Here is an 18875-nt window from a genome sequence, read left to right as displayed (position 1 = left end):
CACTTTGCTCCTTCATATGTAGCTTCATCTCTGGCAGATCTATCTCTGTAGTTGTTGGTGGCTCAGCATCCCCCCTTTTCTCACAGCTTGACACAGCTTCCTTAATAAACTCAGACTTGGATAGGATATCTCAGTGGGGTAGACAAATGTTGTTAAGTTAACTGCCTCCAAGACCCAATTTCTACCCCTCTCTCTATCGAAAAATACTTACAACTTGTAGTTCCTGTGATGGTTCTGTAATTCCACCTCTTGACTCAGTGAACAAACTTGGTATGTTCAATAACTTCCAGACTTGATCCTTTTGCTCTGAGCCACAATATCAGCTCACTTTTCCTCTTCTGTAGGTATTAATTTGGCTTCTGCTCTTGAGAGCAGGCTGCTTGTGTGCCTACATCACTAGCTAGACCACGCAATACATATGCTCCCCAACTTGACCATCCATATGTATGAATGGAAAAAAAATAAATGAAAAGATCCATGTAAATATATAAATTACACCTGGTCATATGGCCACCAGTGCTAATGGCCATGCATATGATAGTGAATGTCAGAGGATCCCAGCATTGTGTACATCACAGCATCTCTCAGTTCTCACTTTCAATCACCATTCAGTAAACGTACATTGATCAAGTGAATCTAATGAATTTTCATGCTGGATTAAACCAATTTTGTATTAAACCCCAAAGAAGATGATGAGCAAGAGGAAAAACCCATCACATGTTGATAGATCTGGCTAGAAGCTGAGGAGGATGCTCAATTTGGAATTGAAAATGAAGGTAATCACCCAGTATGAAGGAGGAAAAAAAAAATGTGATTGCATGTGATCTACAGTTGTCTTATTTGACTGTCTCCACAGTTGTAAAGGACAAAGAAAAAATACGTGAAGCAGTGAGAAGTTTGCCAAGTATGAAGTTTATGATGATAAAGCAACAACAAGGGCCCATTCATGAAATGGAAAAGTTGTTGATGCTGTGGATAAAAGATCAAATTCAAAAACATGTACCACTAAGCTTACTAACAGTTTAAGTGAAGGCTAGAAGTCTTTCTGAGACTTTGAAGGAGCAAGCGGGAAAGGATTACATCAAGAACTTTACATTAAGTCATGGTTGGTTCAGTAGATTTTAAAGATGATATAGTTTGCACAAAGTTCAAGTCACAGTTGAAGCAGCAAGTGCTGATGAAGGAGCTGCCATAATGTTCATTGAATGTTTGGATGAATCAGTCCATGAACTAAAGGATCGTAGATAAAAGGTAAAAAGAAATTACAGAATCGTATAATAAAGCTGTTGATAAAAATGAGATCATCACGATAAAAATTGAATAGGATAAAAGAATGTTGTACGGGAATGTGAATTCTACTTGCCAGAATGGAACTCAGACGTATGTTGGGAGCATCTGTACTTGGCAAGCTGCTGCATCACATAATTGTTGTTTGGCCATCAGCAACTCAAGGGTGAGCGGTTTTGATACCTGCTTCTTACCCTACATGTTGAAGATTTGGAGCTTGCTGCCTTCTCATGTTTTTCCTCATAATATGACCTGGAACATTTCAAAAAACAGGTATTTTACTTCCTCCAAAATTCGTAAATACTTTGCCTTGTCTTTTCTTTTTCCATTTCATAATTCTCTCTATATATCAAGTAAGGCCTAGCCTTGATGTGGACTTTTGTCCATGACTGGAACTTTCAACACAACAAGAAGTTAGTGACTTAGTTTGGATGAGTGTTTGAAAGGAGAAAGTTGAGATTGAATGTGAATAAAAGCGTGGTGATTAGGTTTAGTGGAGTTGAGGCACAGTTTAGTTGGAATGTGAGTTTAAATGGTGAAAAGTTGCAAGAAGTAAAGTGTTTTAGTTACCTGGGAGTGGACATGGCAGAAAATGGAATCATGGAAGCAGAAGTGAGTCACTGGGTAAGATGGTGAAGGTTCTGGGTGCACTGAAGAATGAGTGAAATGAGATATGTTATCTGGAAGGGCAAAAATGGATGTGTTTGAGGGAATAGTAGCCCTAACAATATTACATGGATGCAAGGCATCAGCACAGATAAGGCTGTGTGGAGAGTGGATGTGTTGGAAATGAAATGTAAGAGGATAACTTGTGATGTGAGATGATGTGATCTAGTAAGTAATGAAAGGGTAAGAGTAGGTGTGTGGTAATATAAAGAGTGCAGTTGAGAGAGCTGAAGAAGGTGTCTAAAATGGTTTGGACATATGAAGAGAATGATTGAGGTGATATTGACAAAAAGGATACATGTTTCAGAAGTAGATGGAACAAGTAGAATGGGGAGACCGAATTAGGGATGGAAGGATGGAGTGAGAAAGATTTTGAGTGGCTAGGGCCTCAACATTCAGAAAAATGAAAGGTGTGCATGGGATAGAGTAAATTAGAAGGATGTGGTATACTTTGATTGGTGTGCTGGCAATGTACTGAATCCGAGCATGTGAAGTTCTGGGGTAAACCATGGATAGGTTCTGTTGGGCCTGGTTGTGGATTGGAAGCTGTGGTTACGGTGCATTACACAGGACAGATAGAGAATGGACGTACATGGATGTGGCATTTCTTCATCTGTTCCTGATGTTACCTCACTAATGTGGGAAATGGCAGTCAAGTATAAAAGAAATGAAAATGTGACTTCATATGTCAGTTTTGGTTACTCTTTAGTTGTTAAGTCCATGTAAATGAGCATCCACCAGCTTCATATTCATTTTCACAATTATTCAGGAATTCCAGGAGTTAACACCGTCCTTAAAATACATGTAGAAAAGAAGCCTTTTAACTTGCAGATGTTTAGTTCATATTTCATTATCTTAATCTCAATTTTTTGATTTGTGCAGATTCTCTAGTGGGATTTTATATATGATAAACCAAACACTGGTAAAAAACCTGAAATTCATATCATTTGTTACATTTAGAATATGTTGTAAGAAAATTAAGAAAGTTGAGACATCGTATATTCACAGAGCATTAATTACAGTGTTTAACTTTTCATAAAAGTTGTTTCATGCTTTTTCAACACTGCAGTATTTCTTAATATGTTACACTTTTACCCTCATTTCCTGTAATCTATTTTGAAGATGATATATAGGCATTAGTAGCTTTTCAGACATCATTAGAGATTTTTGGTTACAAGTGTTTAACATCCTTTGTCCAACTTATATATGTTATTGCTTTGATATGGTATTGAATGATTTTCTAACAAACACCACAATTATTGAAATACATACAGTAGTTTTATTACTCTGGGAATTCAAAATTTCTCTGACTGTTTCTCTATTCATTAGGTATTACTTTCTTGTAGGTATCAGGAAGAGCATGCTAAAAATCTTCAGGCAAGCATGAACAACATCATGGATGAAATCACACAGCTAAGACATAAGCAGATTTTGGTGAAGGCTGCCATTCAGAATGCCAAGTGGAAACAAGCAAATCTCACACGTAGAGTTCTGAAGGTTTGTAAGACATAGTACATTGTTAATTTGTGATTTTTCCACAGTTCGTTCATTTTTCTTGTTAGTAATGACATAGATGTCTCTCTTGTTAATAACTTGGAGATTTACAAGAAAAAGTGGCAGGAGGTAAAGTGGAAGATGCAGGGGCTGAAAAAGAGGGCAAATGAGAGTTAGGAGTGAGCAAGTATCAGCAAGCTTCAGGGAGAATAAGAAAATGTTTTGGAAGAGGTTAGTAGTGTGAGAAAAACAAGAGAACAAATGGGTGAAGGAAGTAAATGGGGAAGTGGTAACAGGCAATGATGTAAAAAGGCACTGGTGGCAGATTTTAGTGAGAAACCAGAATTTTTTTTCTGAGTTAGGGAGAGTAAGTGTGAATAAAAGCAAGATTATTAGGATTAGCAGTGGAGAAAGACAGATGAGTTGGTATGTGTGTTGGAATGAAGAAAATTTGGAGTAAGTGAAGTGTTTAGATATGTGGAAGTGGACATGGTAGCAAATGGAACAATGGGAGCTGAAGTGTCATAGGGTGGGTGAGGTGATAAAGGTCCTGGGAACACTGAAGAATGTGTGGAAAGAGAGGGCAAAAATTGGCATGCTTGAAAGTAAAGGAGTCCTAACGATGTGTGGATGCTTGATGTCCCAGGCCAACTTACAAACTTGACCTTCTTGCTTTACGCCACAATGTTGGTTCACTTTTCCTCTTCTATAGGCTTTACTTTGGTTTTTGCTCTCGAGAGCTAGCTGCTTGTGTGCCCACACCACAAGCTAGACCATGCAATACTTGGCAAGCTGCTGTGTCACATGATTACTCTATGGCCATCAGCAACTCTAGGGTGGGATATTTTGACAACTGTCTCTTTGGAACTCTCTACCTCATGTTTTTCCCGAATAACTATGACCTGGTTTTTCACTTCCTCCAGAATTCATATATACTTTCCCTTCTCTTTTCTTTTTCCATTTCATAATTCTTTCTTATTTCAGTTAAGGCCTGGTCTTGATATGGACTTTTGTATGTGACTGGAGCCTTCAACATAAAGAAAAATGAATTCTTGCATAGCTATCAAAAGTTTTGAATCTTTGTGGGTGTAAATACTGCTGCAACTAAATGTATTATTGAAGGAAGAAATTAAGTTTTAAGACTGAGTGTTTGAGAAACAAAAGGCTCAAAAAACATGTCAGAAAGTATGTGTAAAGCAAAAATACTGGAAAGAAATAACCACCATTTTTGTTCGCTGTAGCATATACCTGGAGTTATGAACATATGGCATTGCTATCACGCTTGAAAACAGTGGCCCAATAAAAGCACTGACCTGAAGTATTGAAAACAAATACATACACCTTGGACATTATTCAAAGGGGAAAGTACTCAAATGAACAAATTGAAAAAAGGAAGGTGCTGTAGTATACAATAACAATGAAAAAAAAATGCATCTACCCTTAGGGGTTGGCCAATAAAATGGGTACCTGGCTCAAGCTAGGGTATTACACGTGACAGCTACAGACTGAGTGTGAAGGGATACCACATTGTTCCAATTCACTCTATTCCTTGCACGCCTTTCACCCTCCTGCATGTTCAGGCCCCGATCACTCAAAGTCTTTTTCACTCCATCTTTCCACCTCCAGTTTGGTCTCCCACTTCTCCTTGTTCCCTCCACCTCTGACACACATATCCTCTTTGTCAATCTTTCCTGACTCATTCTCTCCCTGTGACCAAACTATTTCAAAACACCCCCTTCTGTTCTCTCAACCACACTCTTTTTATTACCACACATCTCTCTTACCCTATTATTACTTACTCGATCAAACCACCTCACACCACATATTGTCCTCAAACATCTCATTTAAAGCACATCCACCCTCCTCTGCACAACTCTATCCATAGCCCACGCCTCACAACCATGTAACATTGTTGGAACCACTATTCCTTGAAACAACCTATTTTTGCTTTCTGAGATAATATTCTCGACTTCCACACATTTTTCAACGCGCTCAGAACTTTCACCCCCTCCCCCACCCTATGATTCACTTCCGCTTCCATGGTTCCATCTGCTGCCAAGTCCACTCCCAGATATCTAAAACACTTCACTTCCTCCAGTTTTTCTCCATTCAAACTTACCTCCCAATTGACTTGTCCCTCAACCCTTTGGTACCAAATAACCTTGCTCTTATTCACATTTACTCTCAGCTTTCTTCTTTCACACACGTTACCAAACTCAGTCACCAGCTTCTGCAGTTTCTCACACAAATCAGCCACCAGCGCTGTATCATCAGCAAACAACAACTGACTCGTTTCCCAAGCTCTCTCATCCAAGACAGACTGCATACTTGTCCCTCTTTCCAAAACTCTTACATTCACCTCCCTAACAACCCCATCCATAAACAAATTAAACAATCATGGAGACATCATACACCCATGCAGCAAACCTACATTCACTGAGAACCATTTTGGGAGCGGGGGGCTGGAAATCCTCCCCTCCCGTTTATAATTTTCCAAAAGAAGGAACGGAGAGGTGGGCCAATTGAGGATATACCTTCTAATGCTCACTCCTCAGTTCTTAACGCCACCTTGCTAATGTGGGATAAGGCGAATATATATGAAAAAAAATAATTGGTGTACATGGGGTGTTAAGTTGTAAATGGAAATGGTGAAGAACTTGTAGATTTATGTGCTGAAAAAGGACTGGTGATTGGGAATACCTGGTTTAAAAAGAGAGATATACATTAGTATACATATGTAAGTAGGAGAGATGGCCAGAGAGTGTTATTGGATTATGTGTTAATTGATAGGCGCACAAAAGAGTGACTTTTGGATGTTAATGTGCTGAGAGGTGCAACTGGAGGGATGTCTGATCATTATCTTATGGAGGCGAAGGTGAAGATTTGTAGTGGTTTTCAGAAAAGAAGAGAGAATTTTGGGGTGAAGAGAATGGTGAGAGTAAGTGAGCTTGGGAAGGAGACGTGTGTGAGGAAGTCCCAGGAGAGACTGAGTACAGAATGGAAAAAGGTGAGAACAAAGGACGTAAGGGGAGTGGGGGAGGAATGGGATGTATTTAGGGAAGCAGTGATGGCTTGCGCAAAAGATGCTTGTGGCATGAGAAGCATGGGAGGTTGGCAGATTAGAAAGGGTAGTGAGAGGTGGAGGGATGAAGAAGTAAGATTATTAGTGAAAGAGAAGAGAGAGGCATTTGGACGATTTTTGCAGGGAAATAATGCAAATGAATGGGAGATGCATAAAAGAAAGAGGCAGGAGGTCAAGAGAAAGGTGCAAGAGGCAAAAAAGAGGGCAAATGAGAGTTGGGGTGAGAGAGTATCTTTAAATTTTAGGGAGAATAAAAAGATGGTTTGGAAGGAGGTAAATAAAATGCATAAGGCAAGGGAACAAAAGGGAACATCAGTGAAGGGGGCAAATGGGGAGGTGATAACAAGAAGTGGTGATGTGAGAAGGAGATGGAGTGAGTATTTTGAAAGTTTGTTGAATGCGTTTGTGATAGAGTGGCAGATATAGGGTGTTTTGGTCGAGGTGGTGTGCAAAGTGAGAGGATTAGGGAGAATGATATGGTAAACAGAGAAGAGGTAGTCAAAGCTCTGCGGAAGATGAAAGCTGGCAAGGCAGCGGGTTTGGATGGCATTGCAGTGGAATTTATTAAAGAACTGTATTGTTGACTGGTTGGTAAGGTTATTTAATGTATGTATGACTCATGGTGAGGTGCCTGAGGACTGGCAGAATGCTTGCATAGTGCCATTGTACAAAGGCAAAGGGGATAAAAGTGAGTGCTCAAATTACAAAAGTATAAGTTTGTTGAGTATTCCTGGGAAATTATATGGGAGGGTATTGATTGAGAGGGTGAAGGCATGTACAGAGCATCAAATTGGGGAAGAGCAGTGTGGTTTCAGAAGTGGTAGAGGGTGTGTGGATCAGGTGTTTGCTTTGAAGAATGTACGTGAGAAATACTTAGAAAAGCAAATGGATATGTATTTACTAAAGCATTTGTGGATCTGGAGAAGGCATATGATAGAGTTGATAGAGATGCTCTGTGGAAGGTATTAAGAATATATGGTGTGGGAGGCAAGTTGTTAGAAGCAGTGAAAAGATCTTATCGAGGATGTAAGGCATGTGTACGTGTAGGAAGAGAGGAAAGTGATTGATTCTCAGTGAATGTTGGTTTGCGGCAGGGGTGCTGTGATGTCTCCATGGTTGTTTAATTTGTTTATGGATGGGGTTGTTAGGGAGGTGAATGCAACAGTTTTGGAAAGAGGGGCAAGTATGCAGTTTGTTGTGGATGAGAGAGCTTGAGAAGTGAGTCAGTTGTTGTTCGCTGATGATACAGCACTGGTGGCTGATTCCTGTGAGAAACTGCAGAAGCTGTTGACTGAGTTTGGTAAAGTGTGTGAAAGAAGAAAGCTGAGAGTAAATGTGAATAAGAGCAAGGCTATTAGGTACAGTAGGGTTGAGGTTTTCAGAAAATAAGAATGTTGGGGAAAAGATAGAGGTGAGAGTAAGTGAGCTTGAAAAGGAGAATTGTGTGAGGAAGTACTAGGAGAATTGAGTGCAGAATGGCAAAAGGTGAGAGGAAATGACATAAGGGGAGTGGTTGAGGAATGGGATGTATTTAGGGAAGCTGTGATGGCTTGTGTAAAAGCTGCATGTGGCATTAGGAAGTGGGAGGTGGGCAGATAAGAAAGGGTAGGGAATAGTGGAATGAAGAAGTAATATTGTTAGTGAAAGAGAAGAGAGAGGTGCTTGGATGATTTATGCAGGGAAGTAGTGCAAATGACTGGGAGATGTATAAAAGAAAGCAGCAGGAGGTCAAGAGAAAGGTGCAATAGGTGAAAAAGAGGGCAAATCAGAGTTGGTGTTGGGAGATGTATAAAAGAAAGCAGCAGGAGGTGAAGAGAAAGGTGCAATAGGTGAAAAAGAGGGCGAATCAGAGTTGAGTATGAGAGAGTATCATTGAATTTTAGGGAGAATAAAAAGATGTTTTGGAAGGAGGTAAATAAAGTGCAAAAGACAAGAGAACTAATGGGAACGTTGGTGAAGGGGGCAAATGGGGAGGTAATAACAAGTAGTGATGAGGTGAGAAGGAGATGGAGTGAATATTTTGAAGGTTTGTTGAATGTGTTTGATGCCGGAGTTGCCGATATAGGGTGTTTTGGTCGAGGTGGTGTGTGAAGTGAGAGGGTCAGGGAGAATGGTTTGGTGAATCTCTAGAGAGGTATTGAAAGCTTTGCGGAAGATGAAAGCCGGCAATGCGGCAGGTTTTGATGGTGTTGCAGTGGAATTTATCAAAAAAGGGGGTGAATGTGTTGTTGATTGGTTGGTAAGGATGTTCAGTGTATGTATGGATCATGATGAAGTGCTTGAGGATTGGTGGAATGCGTGCATAGTGCCATTATATAAAGGCAGAGGGGATAAAGGTGAGTATTCAAATTACAGGGGTATAAGTTTGTTGAGTTTTTCTGGAAATTATATGGGAGGGTATTGATTGAGAGGGTAAAGTTCATGTGCAGAGCATTAGACTTGGGAAGAACAGTGTAGTTTCAAAAGTGGGAGAGGATGTGTGGATCACGTGTTTGCTTTTAAGAATGTATGTGAGAAATACTTAGAAAAACAGATGGATTAATGGATCAGGAGAAGGCATAGATTACGGTGGATAGAGATGCTTTGTAGAAGGTTTTAAGAGTATATGGTGTGGTAGGTAAGTTGCTAGAATCAGTAAAAAGTTTTTCCCAAGGATGCAAGGCATGTGTACGAGTAGGAAGAGAGGAAAGTGATTGGTTCCCAATGAACATTGGTTTGCAGGAGGGGTGCATGATGTCTCCATGGTTGTTTTATCTGTTTATGGATGGGATGGCTAGGGAGGTGAATGCAAGAGTTTTGGAGAGAGGGGCAAGTATGCAGTCAGTTGTGGATGAGAGGGCTTGGGAAGTGAGTCAGTTGTTGTTCACTGATGATACACCACTGGTGGCTGATTCGGGTGAGGAACTGCAGAAGTTGGTGAATGAGTTCGTTAAATTGTGTGAAAGAAGATGAGAGTAAATGTGAATAAGAGTAAGGTTATTAAGTTCAGTAGGGTTGAGCGACAAGTTAATTGGGAGGTAAGTTTGAATGGAGAAAAACTGGAGGAAGTGAAGTGTTTTATGTATATGGGAGTGGATTTAGCAGTGGATGGAACCATGGAAGCAGAAGTGAGTCAGAGAGCAAAAATGGGTATGTTTGAAGGAATAGTGGTTCCAGCAATGTTATATGGTTGCAGGGCATGGGTTATAGATAGAGTTGTGCAGAGGAGGGTGGATGTGTTGGAAATGAAAAGTTTGAGGACAATATGTTGTGTGAGGTGGTTTGATCGAGTAAGTAATGAAAGGGTAAGAGAGATGTGTGGTAATAAAAACAGTGTGGTTAAGAGAGCAAAAGAGGGTGTGTTGAAATGGTTTGGACACATGGAGAGAATGAGTGAGGAAAGATTGACAAAGAGATATGTGTTAGAGGTAGAGGGAAGAAAGAGAAGCGGGAGACCAAGTCGGAGGTGGAAAAATGGAGTGAAAAAGATTTTGAGAAATTGGGGCCTGAACATACAGGAGGGTAAAAGGCATGCAAGGAATAGAGTGAATTGGAATGCTGTCAATGGATTGAACCAGGGCATGTGAAGCATCTGGGGTAAACCATGGAAGGTCTGTGGGGCTTTGATGTGGAAAGGGAGCTGTGGTTTCAGTGCATTAAACATGACAGCTAGAGACTGAGTGTGAATGAATGTGGCCTCTTTTGTCTGTTCCTGGTGCTGCCTTGCTTGTGGGGGGAAGCTGTTTCGTGTGTAGCAGGGTGGTGATGGGAATGGATGAAGGCAGCGAGTATGTATATGTACATGTGTATACATGTAGATGTCTGAGTATGTACATATATGTATACGTTGAAGTGTATATGTATGTATATGTGCGTGTGTTGGTGTTTATATATATACGTGTGTGTGTGGGTGGGTTGGGCCATTCCTCATCTGTTTCCTTGTGCTACCTCGCTAACACAGGAGACGGCAGTTTTGTATGGTAATTAGATAAACGACTTTTCCTAGTATACTTAATAGACTTATTCCCCTATGATTGCTACATACATCCTCAGCACCTTTTCCTTTGAATAAAGGAATGATAATAGCTTTCACCAAATTACATATATTACATACATGAATTACATATATAATGCATTAGCCTTATCACACTTTCTCCTCCATACTTCAGCATTTCAGCCATAATCCCATCCACTCCAGATGCCTTTCAGCCTCATTATTGCCCTTGTTACCTCCCTCTTTGCTATAGCCCTTGCACTTGTATCCTCTTCCTTCCATCCTCCATACCCTTGCATGTAATAACTGCTACCTCCTCTTCATTCATTAGCTCTTCAAAATACTCTATTTATCTTCCTTTCACTTCTTCCTTTTGATTCAGCAACTCCCCTTTCTTACTTCTCACATCAACATTTCCACTCTTACATCCACTTTCCTTTTCCACCTCCTTCCAGTTTAGTCTCTTATTATCCCAAACTTTCCACTTAACTTCCTTCCAAAATCTTCATGTACTCTTTCTTTGCTTTCCTCTATCAGTGTATTAACATTCCATGTACATATTTTGTATTGTTCTGTCCTCCTTTGCTGAACTTCCACTGGTACATTTATGGCGAGCAATCTACCATATGCCTTTTTCTGCTTTTCCACACATTTCCAGTATCATCTGCCCATCTTGCAATGACCTTTTTATTCCTATATCTCACTACCTTGTATCCAGCTACTGATTCACTCATGACTGCATTCCTAAATTCAATGCACTTCCAAATAAGCTTTCGGTTACCTTCCTTTCATGCTCCTCCCCTCATTATTTTCTTTTTCCTTCTACCTCTCCATTCTCTTTTATGCCATACCTCCACTTCTCCCTGATTCCTATCCCCACAAGAAATGCAAAATGTTCAGTCTCCAAAGAGTCCTCTCATGACTCTAGCATCTAGCACGGCCTTTTGTCTTCCATCATTCCTCATCCACGTATACCTGTGAATCATCTTGTGCTGAAAAAAGATGTTTGTAAGGAATAAACCCCTCTCAGCACTATTGACCACAAGATTATTTCCATTCTCATTTCATCCAGGCACTCCCCATTTACCAAATATCTCACTAATTTCATCACAACCCACTCACATTCATATCACCCAATACAACCACATTTCTCTCATTCTCAAAACCATTTATACAGCATTCAAATTTCTCCAAAAAAGCCTCATTTCATCCTTACGTTGAACAGTCTTCATATTCACTGGCGCATGTACACATACCCATGCGCACTTCACAATGCCAGTCTTTCCTTTCACCCACTCTGTTCTTGATTCATTTCATCTATGCTCTATAACACCCTCCCATACTCTTGGTGATAGCAGAATTGCACATCCTTCTTTTCTTCTTCCCCGATAATTTTAACTCATTCCCCGTCCATACCACATCTCCTTTCATGCCCTTCCAGAATTTGCGTTCATTTCCATTTTCACTCCACACACCCTCCCCAAGGATATGGGTTTCCCTAATCCCTAGCACATCCACACTAAAACTTTTAAACCTCTCCACAGTCTCCTTCCTTTTACTCTCACCAGTCATACCATTCACATTCAGCGTCAATACCCTCAATCACTTGTCTCCTTTAACCCTTGGCATAAATGGTAGGATCCAGTGCCATTTTTTAACCTATTATGCATCACCCTTGACAGGTTCACTGGCAGAGGGCAACTCCAGCACTCTGTTTCCAGAGGTAGCAAGGCTCCAAGATTGTCAAAAATAAAAAATAACTGAAAGTGACACCCCTCATGTGTTTTTCCAAATCTAAAAGTATTTCTCTGATGTAATTGGGCAACGCTTTCCCCTTTAGTTCCATCCCTAAAGGGTGTAATAACAAGGTTATCATGAGAAGGCAGGGTGAGACTTGGATACTCTAATAAAACTATAGTATCCCTTGAGGTGCTGCAACTTGATAACTTTTCCTGATTATAAGCTTCTTGTACTTTCCACTGTAGCAGCACCTCCTACCTAATTGGTTATGATACCGCCAATGTGCAGTGGATTGCACAAGGTGATCCTGACTTCAGGGGCTTTTATTAGGTGAACCACTGGCTATTATAAGAACTTTGTCTTAGTACAATTCTAAGGGAGTAGGTTGTTCGTATTGCTTACACAGTATTCATTTATGAAATCCTGTTAGGAAGAAAACCGTGACTTAACAACTTGTATTCTGTGAAAGGGGTTAAAATTTTTTTTCTTTTTAACTTTTACCATGTATAGTGTATATTTCAGTTTCTAAAAGATGGAATGATGGAGCCAAGTAGGGCATCCTCATCCTCCTTGAAAGCTCAGATTGGGTTGCCTGAATGTGTGTGGATATAAACAAGATGAGAAGAAGGGAGAGATAGGAAGTATGTTTGAGGAAAGGTTCTTGGCTGTTCTGGCTTTAAGTGAAACAAAGCTCAAGGGCACAGGAAGAATGGTTTGGAAGTGTCTTAAGAATAAAGTTAGTGGTTGCTGTGAAGACAAAAGCTAAGGAAGGGTTAGCTCTACTGCTGAGGCAGGAGTTATGGAAATATATGAAAGAATGTATGGAATTCTTGACTGATGTGGATAAGTATGAAAGTGGACTGTGAAATTTGGATGATTATTAGTGCTTATGCACCAGGCCATGAGAAGAAAGATGATGAGAGGCAAATGATTTAGGAGTGGCTAATGAGTGTGTCAGCAGTTTCAATGGAAAAGACTGGGTATCATTGATGGGTGATTTAAATGCAAAGGTTAGTAATGTTGCAGTTAAGGATATGACTGGGTGGGGGGCATGGGACATTCATCAGTGCAACTGTCATTGGTGAACAGCTTGTGGAGTTGTGTGCTGAAAAAGGAACTGTGATGGGGATACGTGGTTTAAAGAGTGAGAGACACAAGTATTCATCTGTGAAAGATGTTACTGGATTACATACTAGTTAAGTGGAGAGCAAAAGAGAGACTTTTGGATATGAATGTGCTGAAAGAGACATTTGGTGGGATGTCTGATAATTACCTTTTAGAGGCAAGGGTGAAGATTTGTAGAGGTTTTAGGAAAGAGGAAACATTATGGATAACAAGAGAGTGGTGAAAATAAGTTAGCTTGGATAAGGAACTTAAGTGAAGAAATACCATGAGAAAGTGAGTATAGAATGGGAAAAGGTGAGAGTGAATGAAGCTAGGAGAGTGGGTGAGGAGTGGGAAGTATTTAGGGAAAAGTGCTGACACGTGCAAGAGATGCATGTGGTACACTTAATGTGGGAGGTGGGTTGGGTAGAAAGGGTAGTAGGTGGTGAGATGGTAAAAGTTGCTAGTGAAAGCTAAAAGATTGGTATATGGTTGGTACTTTTAGGGAAGGAGTACAAATGACTAGGAGATATATAAGAGAAAGCAACAGGAGGTCAGGAAGGTGCAGGGGTTGCAAAAGAGGACAAATGAAAGTTGGGATGAACAAGTAACAGTAAACTCCAGGGAGAAGAGGATGTTTTGAAAAGCCTTTAGTGTTTAATGAATAAGAAAGCAAATAGGAACTTCAGAGAAGGGAGCATAAGGGGGAAGTGGTGTTAGATAATGATGACATGGTAAGGTGATGTAGTATTTTCAAAGACAGTTGAATGTGTTTGATGATAGGATGGAAGATGAAGGATGTTTGCATCAGGATAGTATGCAATGAGTCATGGAGAGGGATTTGGTGAAGAGAGAATTGTTGATGAAAGCCTTGTGTTAGATAAAATTTGGCAAGGCAAATGGATTGGACTGTATTGCAGTTGAATTTCTTGAGGAAGGGTTGGGTGAATTTTGTAGTTGGATGGTTAGTTAGGATTTTCACTGTATGTATGGATCATGGTGAGGTGCCAGAGGATTGGTTGAATGCATGTATAGTAACATTGCTTAAAGGCAAGGGAGACAAGGGTGAGTGTTCAGGCTACAGAGGTATATGTTTGTTGAGGATACATGCTAAGTTGTTTGGGATAGTAGTTATTGAGAGGGTGCATGTACAAAGCATCCAATTGGGGAGGAACACTGTGTTTTAGATGTGATAAAGGATGTATGGATCAAGTATTAGCTTTCAAGAATGTGTATGAGAAATACTTAGAGAATTAGAAAACTTTGTATGTGGCTTATATGTATCTGGAGAAAGCATATGGCACGGTTGATAGAAGGTCTTGAGAATGTGCGATGTGGGACGAAAGCTGCTAGAAGCAGTGAAAAGTTTTCATGAAGGGTGTTAGGCGAGTGTACAAGTGGGAGGAGAGGAGAGTGAGTGGTTCTAAGTGAAGGTGGGTCTGCAATAGGGATGTGTCATGTCACCATGGCTATTTGATTTGTTTTTGGATGGGGTAGTAAGGGAGGTAAATGCAAGAGTCATCAAGAGAGGGGTGAGTATGCAGTGTGTAGGGGATGAGGAGGCCTGAGAAGTGAGTCAGTTGTTTGATAATGTCACAGCACTGATGATAGATTTGAGGGAGAAGATACTGAAGTTGGTGAATGAGTTTGGAAAAGTGGTGAAAGGAGGAGATTGAAAGTAAATGTGAATAAAAACAGGTTATTGAATTAGCAGGGTAGGGAGGCAGGTTACTTGGGATGTAATTTTGAATGTAGAAAATTTAGAGGAAGTAAAGTATTTTAGATACCTGGAAATGGACATGTCAGCAAATGGAACCATAGAAGTGGAAGTGAGTAATAGAGAGGGTGGTAAGGGATGAAAGTTCTTAGAGCATTGAAGAATGTGTGGAAATGAGGTTATCTGGAGGGTGAAAATGGTAAAGTTTGGAAGTACTGTAGTTCCAAAAATGTTGTATGGATGCAAGGCATGGGCTGTAGATGATGATGTGTGGTGGAGGGTAGATGTGTTGGAAGTCAACTGTTTTGAGGATATAACTATGTGGTGTGAGGTGGTTTGATTATGTAAGTGATAAAAGGGGTAAGAAAGAGGTGTGGTAATAAAAAGAGTGTGGTTGAAAGAGCTGAAATGGTTTGGATGTATGGAGAGAATGAATTAGGAGAGGTTAAGGAGGATATATGTGTCAGAAAAGGAGGGAAGGAAAAGGGGGAAAGCAAATTGGAGATGGAAGGATGGAGTTGAAGAGGTTTTGAGTGATTAGGCCTTGAATGTGTAGGAGGGTGAAAGGTGTGCCAAGGATAGATAGAGTGAATTGGAATAACGTGATATATAGGGGTCAGCATGCTGTAAGTGGACTGAACCAGTGCATGTGATTTCGCCGAGGGAACCATGGAGCCTGGCTGTGGATGCGGGGCTGTGGTTTTGATGCATTGTACATGACAATTGGAGAATGGATGTGTGTGAATGTGGCCTTTCTTTATCTGTTCTTGACACTAATGCAGGAAACAGCAGTCAAGTGTGAAAAAAATTTAGAGGATTGATTATGTTGGTTCTTTTGTCATTGTATTATTCAAATTTATTTACAATAGGCTTCTTATACAATACCTTGCACTTCTTTAGTTGGTGTCAGCACAAGAAGTAGAGCGCAAAAGAGGGGTGCCACTTGACCAGACAGAGGAGCAGATTCGCATGCGACTTGAGGACCTGTATATGCAGCTCATGCAGCCTACACAATACCGGGTAATACAGAGTAGCATTTCAGTGACTGCTCTAAATCATGTTTTCAGTTGTGTGCTTGGAAGTTTGTTTTCTAGTTTCACCACCATAGTATGTATGACATCAGTGATTCTCTTGTGACTCCCAGACTCCTTTCTCATACCCTTGGAGGCAGTAGTAGATATCTTTTAATTAGATCATAATAGTGCAGCACTGTGAAGCATTTTCATGTTTTTGAAAAACAGATTTTGATTGCACTTGATTTATTTCATCTTTCACATTTTAGTGTAGCTCTAGCATTAGTGCCATATCTATCTGTCTGTCAATATCTGTGATGTCCATTGCCCTAGGAACTTTCTCAAGGATTTGGCAATGTTGGAACATTCTCCCTAGCCTGTAAACTGCAGTGCCACTTCTTAGTCTTTAGTGCCTCACTCTTAACAGGCCACTGGCATCATTCTCCATCCCTTCTTAGTATGTTCCATCACTTTCATTTCTGGTGCCTCCAAGATTTTTGAAATTCTCCTTATTTCACACTCTCTTAAACATTTAGAATCCCATTCCCTTTTTTCACATCACCGGTATGACTTTCTTGGTTGTTACCTTCTCTCATTTGTAACTCACCTCTTGTCCTCATCTCTTAAGGTTTTTGGTAAATATTTTTGTTGCCTCTTAACTTCTCTAAACCATTTGACAGGATGTGACATTAGTCTTCACTTTTCAAACTCTGTTCCTTCAGCTTGTCTGATTCTCTTTGTTCACTAATGCATATATTCCTGTGTAGTCACATTAGTGGAGTAGCCACTGATCTAGTGACTTCTCCTCCTTACCTTATCAATGATGCTGTCTCTGAGGGTTCTCTTCTGCTGCATGCCACTTTATCTTTCTTCTTTCTACAAACAGTCTTCTTCAACCTCTGACTCTTATGCTGATAATTCCACTGTGCATATTTCCTCCTCTTTTTAATACACTCTCTTTATATTGCCTTGAACATAACTTCTTTTCATTCAGACTTTTGCACCATCTCAGAATGGGTTAGCAGCAATCTGGTTAAATTTAGTAGTGCAAAAACCCAGTTTCTCCCTATATCTCTTTCTACATCTCCCATAGTTCCCACTGTTTAATTTCAAAACACATCATCTCAGCCTTGCAATAATATGAATATGTTCGACATACCTGTATCCTCTACTCTGCCCTATAAACCCCAGGTAGCTCTCTTTTCTTTCTGCTTCACTAACATGTGGATTACTGGCATTCTGTCCAAAAACATGCAATTTCTTTTTGTTGTATGTAACACTTGACAACACTTAACACTCACAGCTCATTCTTCATAACTCCAGATTTTCCTGCAGTGAGCACCATGTGCTAGCCTTGCCTTTTGACAAAATGGTAGGAGCAGTAGGTAGAAGTAGTTGGTATGAACATTTAGTTAGGAGCATTAGGTAGAAACGTTAGATAGAAATAGTAGGTAGGAGCATTAGATAGTAGTAGTCATTAGGATCATTGGGTAGGAGCCTCTACAAATACTGCGCCAAACTTGCGCTCTGCCAGTGACCTGTTAAGGATGAGGCACTAAAGCCTAAGAAGCGGCACTTGAGTTCCTTGGTTATGGAGACTATTGCCATGGCCACCCCTTTGAGGGAGTTCCAGTTGGAACAGATGTCACAAATATAGATAGATAGATAGATAGATGAACAGATAGATAGATAAGTAGATAAAACAGCCCACCCTTGAGTTGCCAGCAGCCACACAGTAATCATGTGACACAGCAGCTTGCATAGTATTGTGTGGTCTAGCTAGTGGTGGGGGCTGATAAGCAGCCAGCTCTCAAGAGCAAAAACCAAAGTAATACCCACAGAAGAGGGAAAGTAAACCAACATTGCAGCATAGGGCAAGCAGGTCAGATTTTGAAGTCATCTTGGGAGGGTTTATAAGTCAGACTGCTTTTGACTCAACTTTTGTCAGTTAAGGATACAGAGCTAGAACCACCCTAGATGTGAGAGCAATACTCCATACATGGATGGATCAGTCCCTTGTGTAAACTGAACAACTGTTCACAAGAAAAGAAATTTCACCATCGAAACAGGACTCTCAGTAACTTGGGGTTTCCAAGATAGGGTGGATGATATGGTAATACCAAGAATGTTCATTGAATCTAATTACCTTTTCCAGAACCTTAAAGATCCCAGTCATTAGTGAGACCAGTGTGCAGTTCAGTGCCTGTTTCCATTCTTTTTTTCTGATAGACTGTGATGACATTTGCTATTTACTATTCCCATGGCACTCTTCCTCTCTCCAGTGACATCTTTGGCAGTATATCAGGAGGTTTATCCTGTGGATTTGCACACATTCTGAGCACTTATGGTGAGATTTCATCAGAACCATGAGCCTTGTATGGTTCAAGATCTTTTAGTATTCTGTTAATGTCCTTTCTAGATATTTTATTGTTTTCTAAAACTTGCTCTCCATCCCATCATCTCACTGGTGTTGGAGCTACAGTGTCTTCCTCAATGAAAACATTATTGAACTTGTCATTTGACTCCTTATGCATCCCTATATCATGCTCTATTATTATTCCCCAATGAATCCCTTAGCCTGAGTAGATGCTGTGCAACTGGCAACTGACTCCTGACAAATTTATGGAAAAGGTTCAGATTTTCTCCTGCCTTGTCCACAATCTTGTTTTCAAAATTTCTTATTTTCCTCCTTTCTTATCCTGATATACTCATTTAGTGCTTTCCTATAACTTGTAAATGTTAGCTGGCTGGAGTGCTGTTTATATCTCCACTGCACACACATCTTGAAGTTCCTTTGGT

The 18875-nt window shown here is 40.2% G+C and overlaps 2 protein-coding genes across 14 annotated transcripts in view; one reads left to right on the top strand and one right to left on the bottom strand.

Annotated features, from left to right (window-relative positions):
• Nup54 (nuclear pore complex protein Nup54) overlaps window positions 1-18875 on the top strand; it is a 222087-nt gene that overhangs the window by 201183 nt on the left and 2029 nt on the right. For all 13 annotated transcript variants that reach the window (XM_071695765.1, XM_071695763.1, XM_071695759.1 and 10 more), the window contains 2 exons: window positions 3300-3450; window positions 15964-16083. In XM_071695765.1, coding sequence (XP_071551866.1) covers window positions 3300-3450; window positions 15964-16083 — 271 coding nt within the window. The remainder of the gene's footprint in view (window positions 1-3299; window positions 3451-15963; window positions 16084-18875) is intronic.
• LOC139766822 (N-acetylated-alpha-linked acidic dipeptidase 2-like) overlaps window positions 1513-18875 on the bottom strand; it is a 140232-nt gene continuing 122869 nt past the window's right edge. Inside the window, exon 18 of the mRNA XM_071695747.1 lies at window positions 1513-1539. Coding sequence (XP_071551848.1) covers window positions 1528-1539 — 12 coding nt within the window. The 3' untranslated portion in view covers window positions 1513-1527. The remainder of the gene's footprint in view (window positions 1540-18875) is intronic.

This window comes from Panulirus ornatus, chromosome 58 (assembly GCF_036320965.1).
Source record: "Panulirus ornatus isolate Po-2019 chromosome 58, ASM3632096v1, whole genome shotgun sequence".
NCBI lineage: Eukaryota > Metazoa > Arthropoda > Malacostraca > Decapoda > Palinuridae > Panulirus > Panulirus ornatus.
The sequence above is the reverse complement of the archived record's forward strand: the minus strand, read 5'-3'. Positions and strand labels throughout refer to the sequence as shown.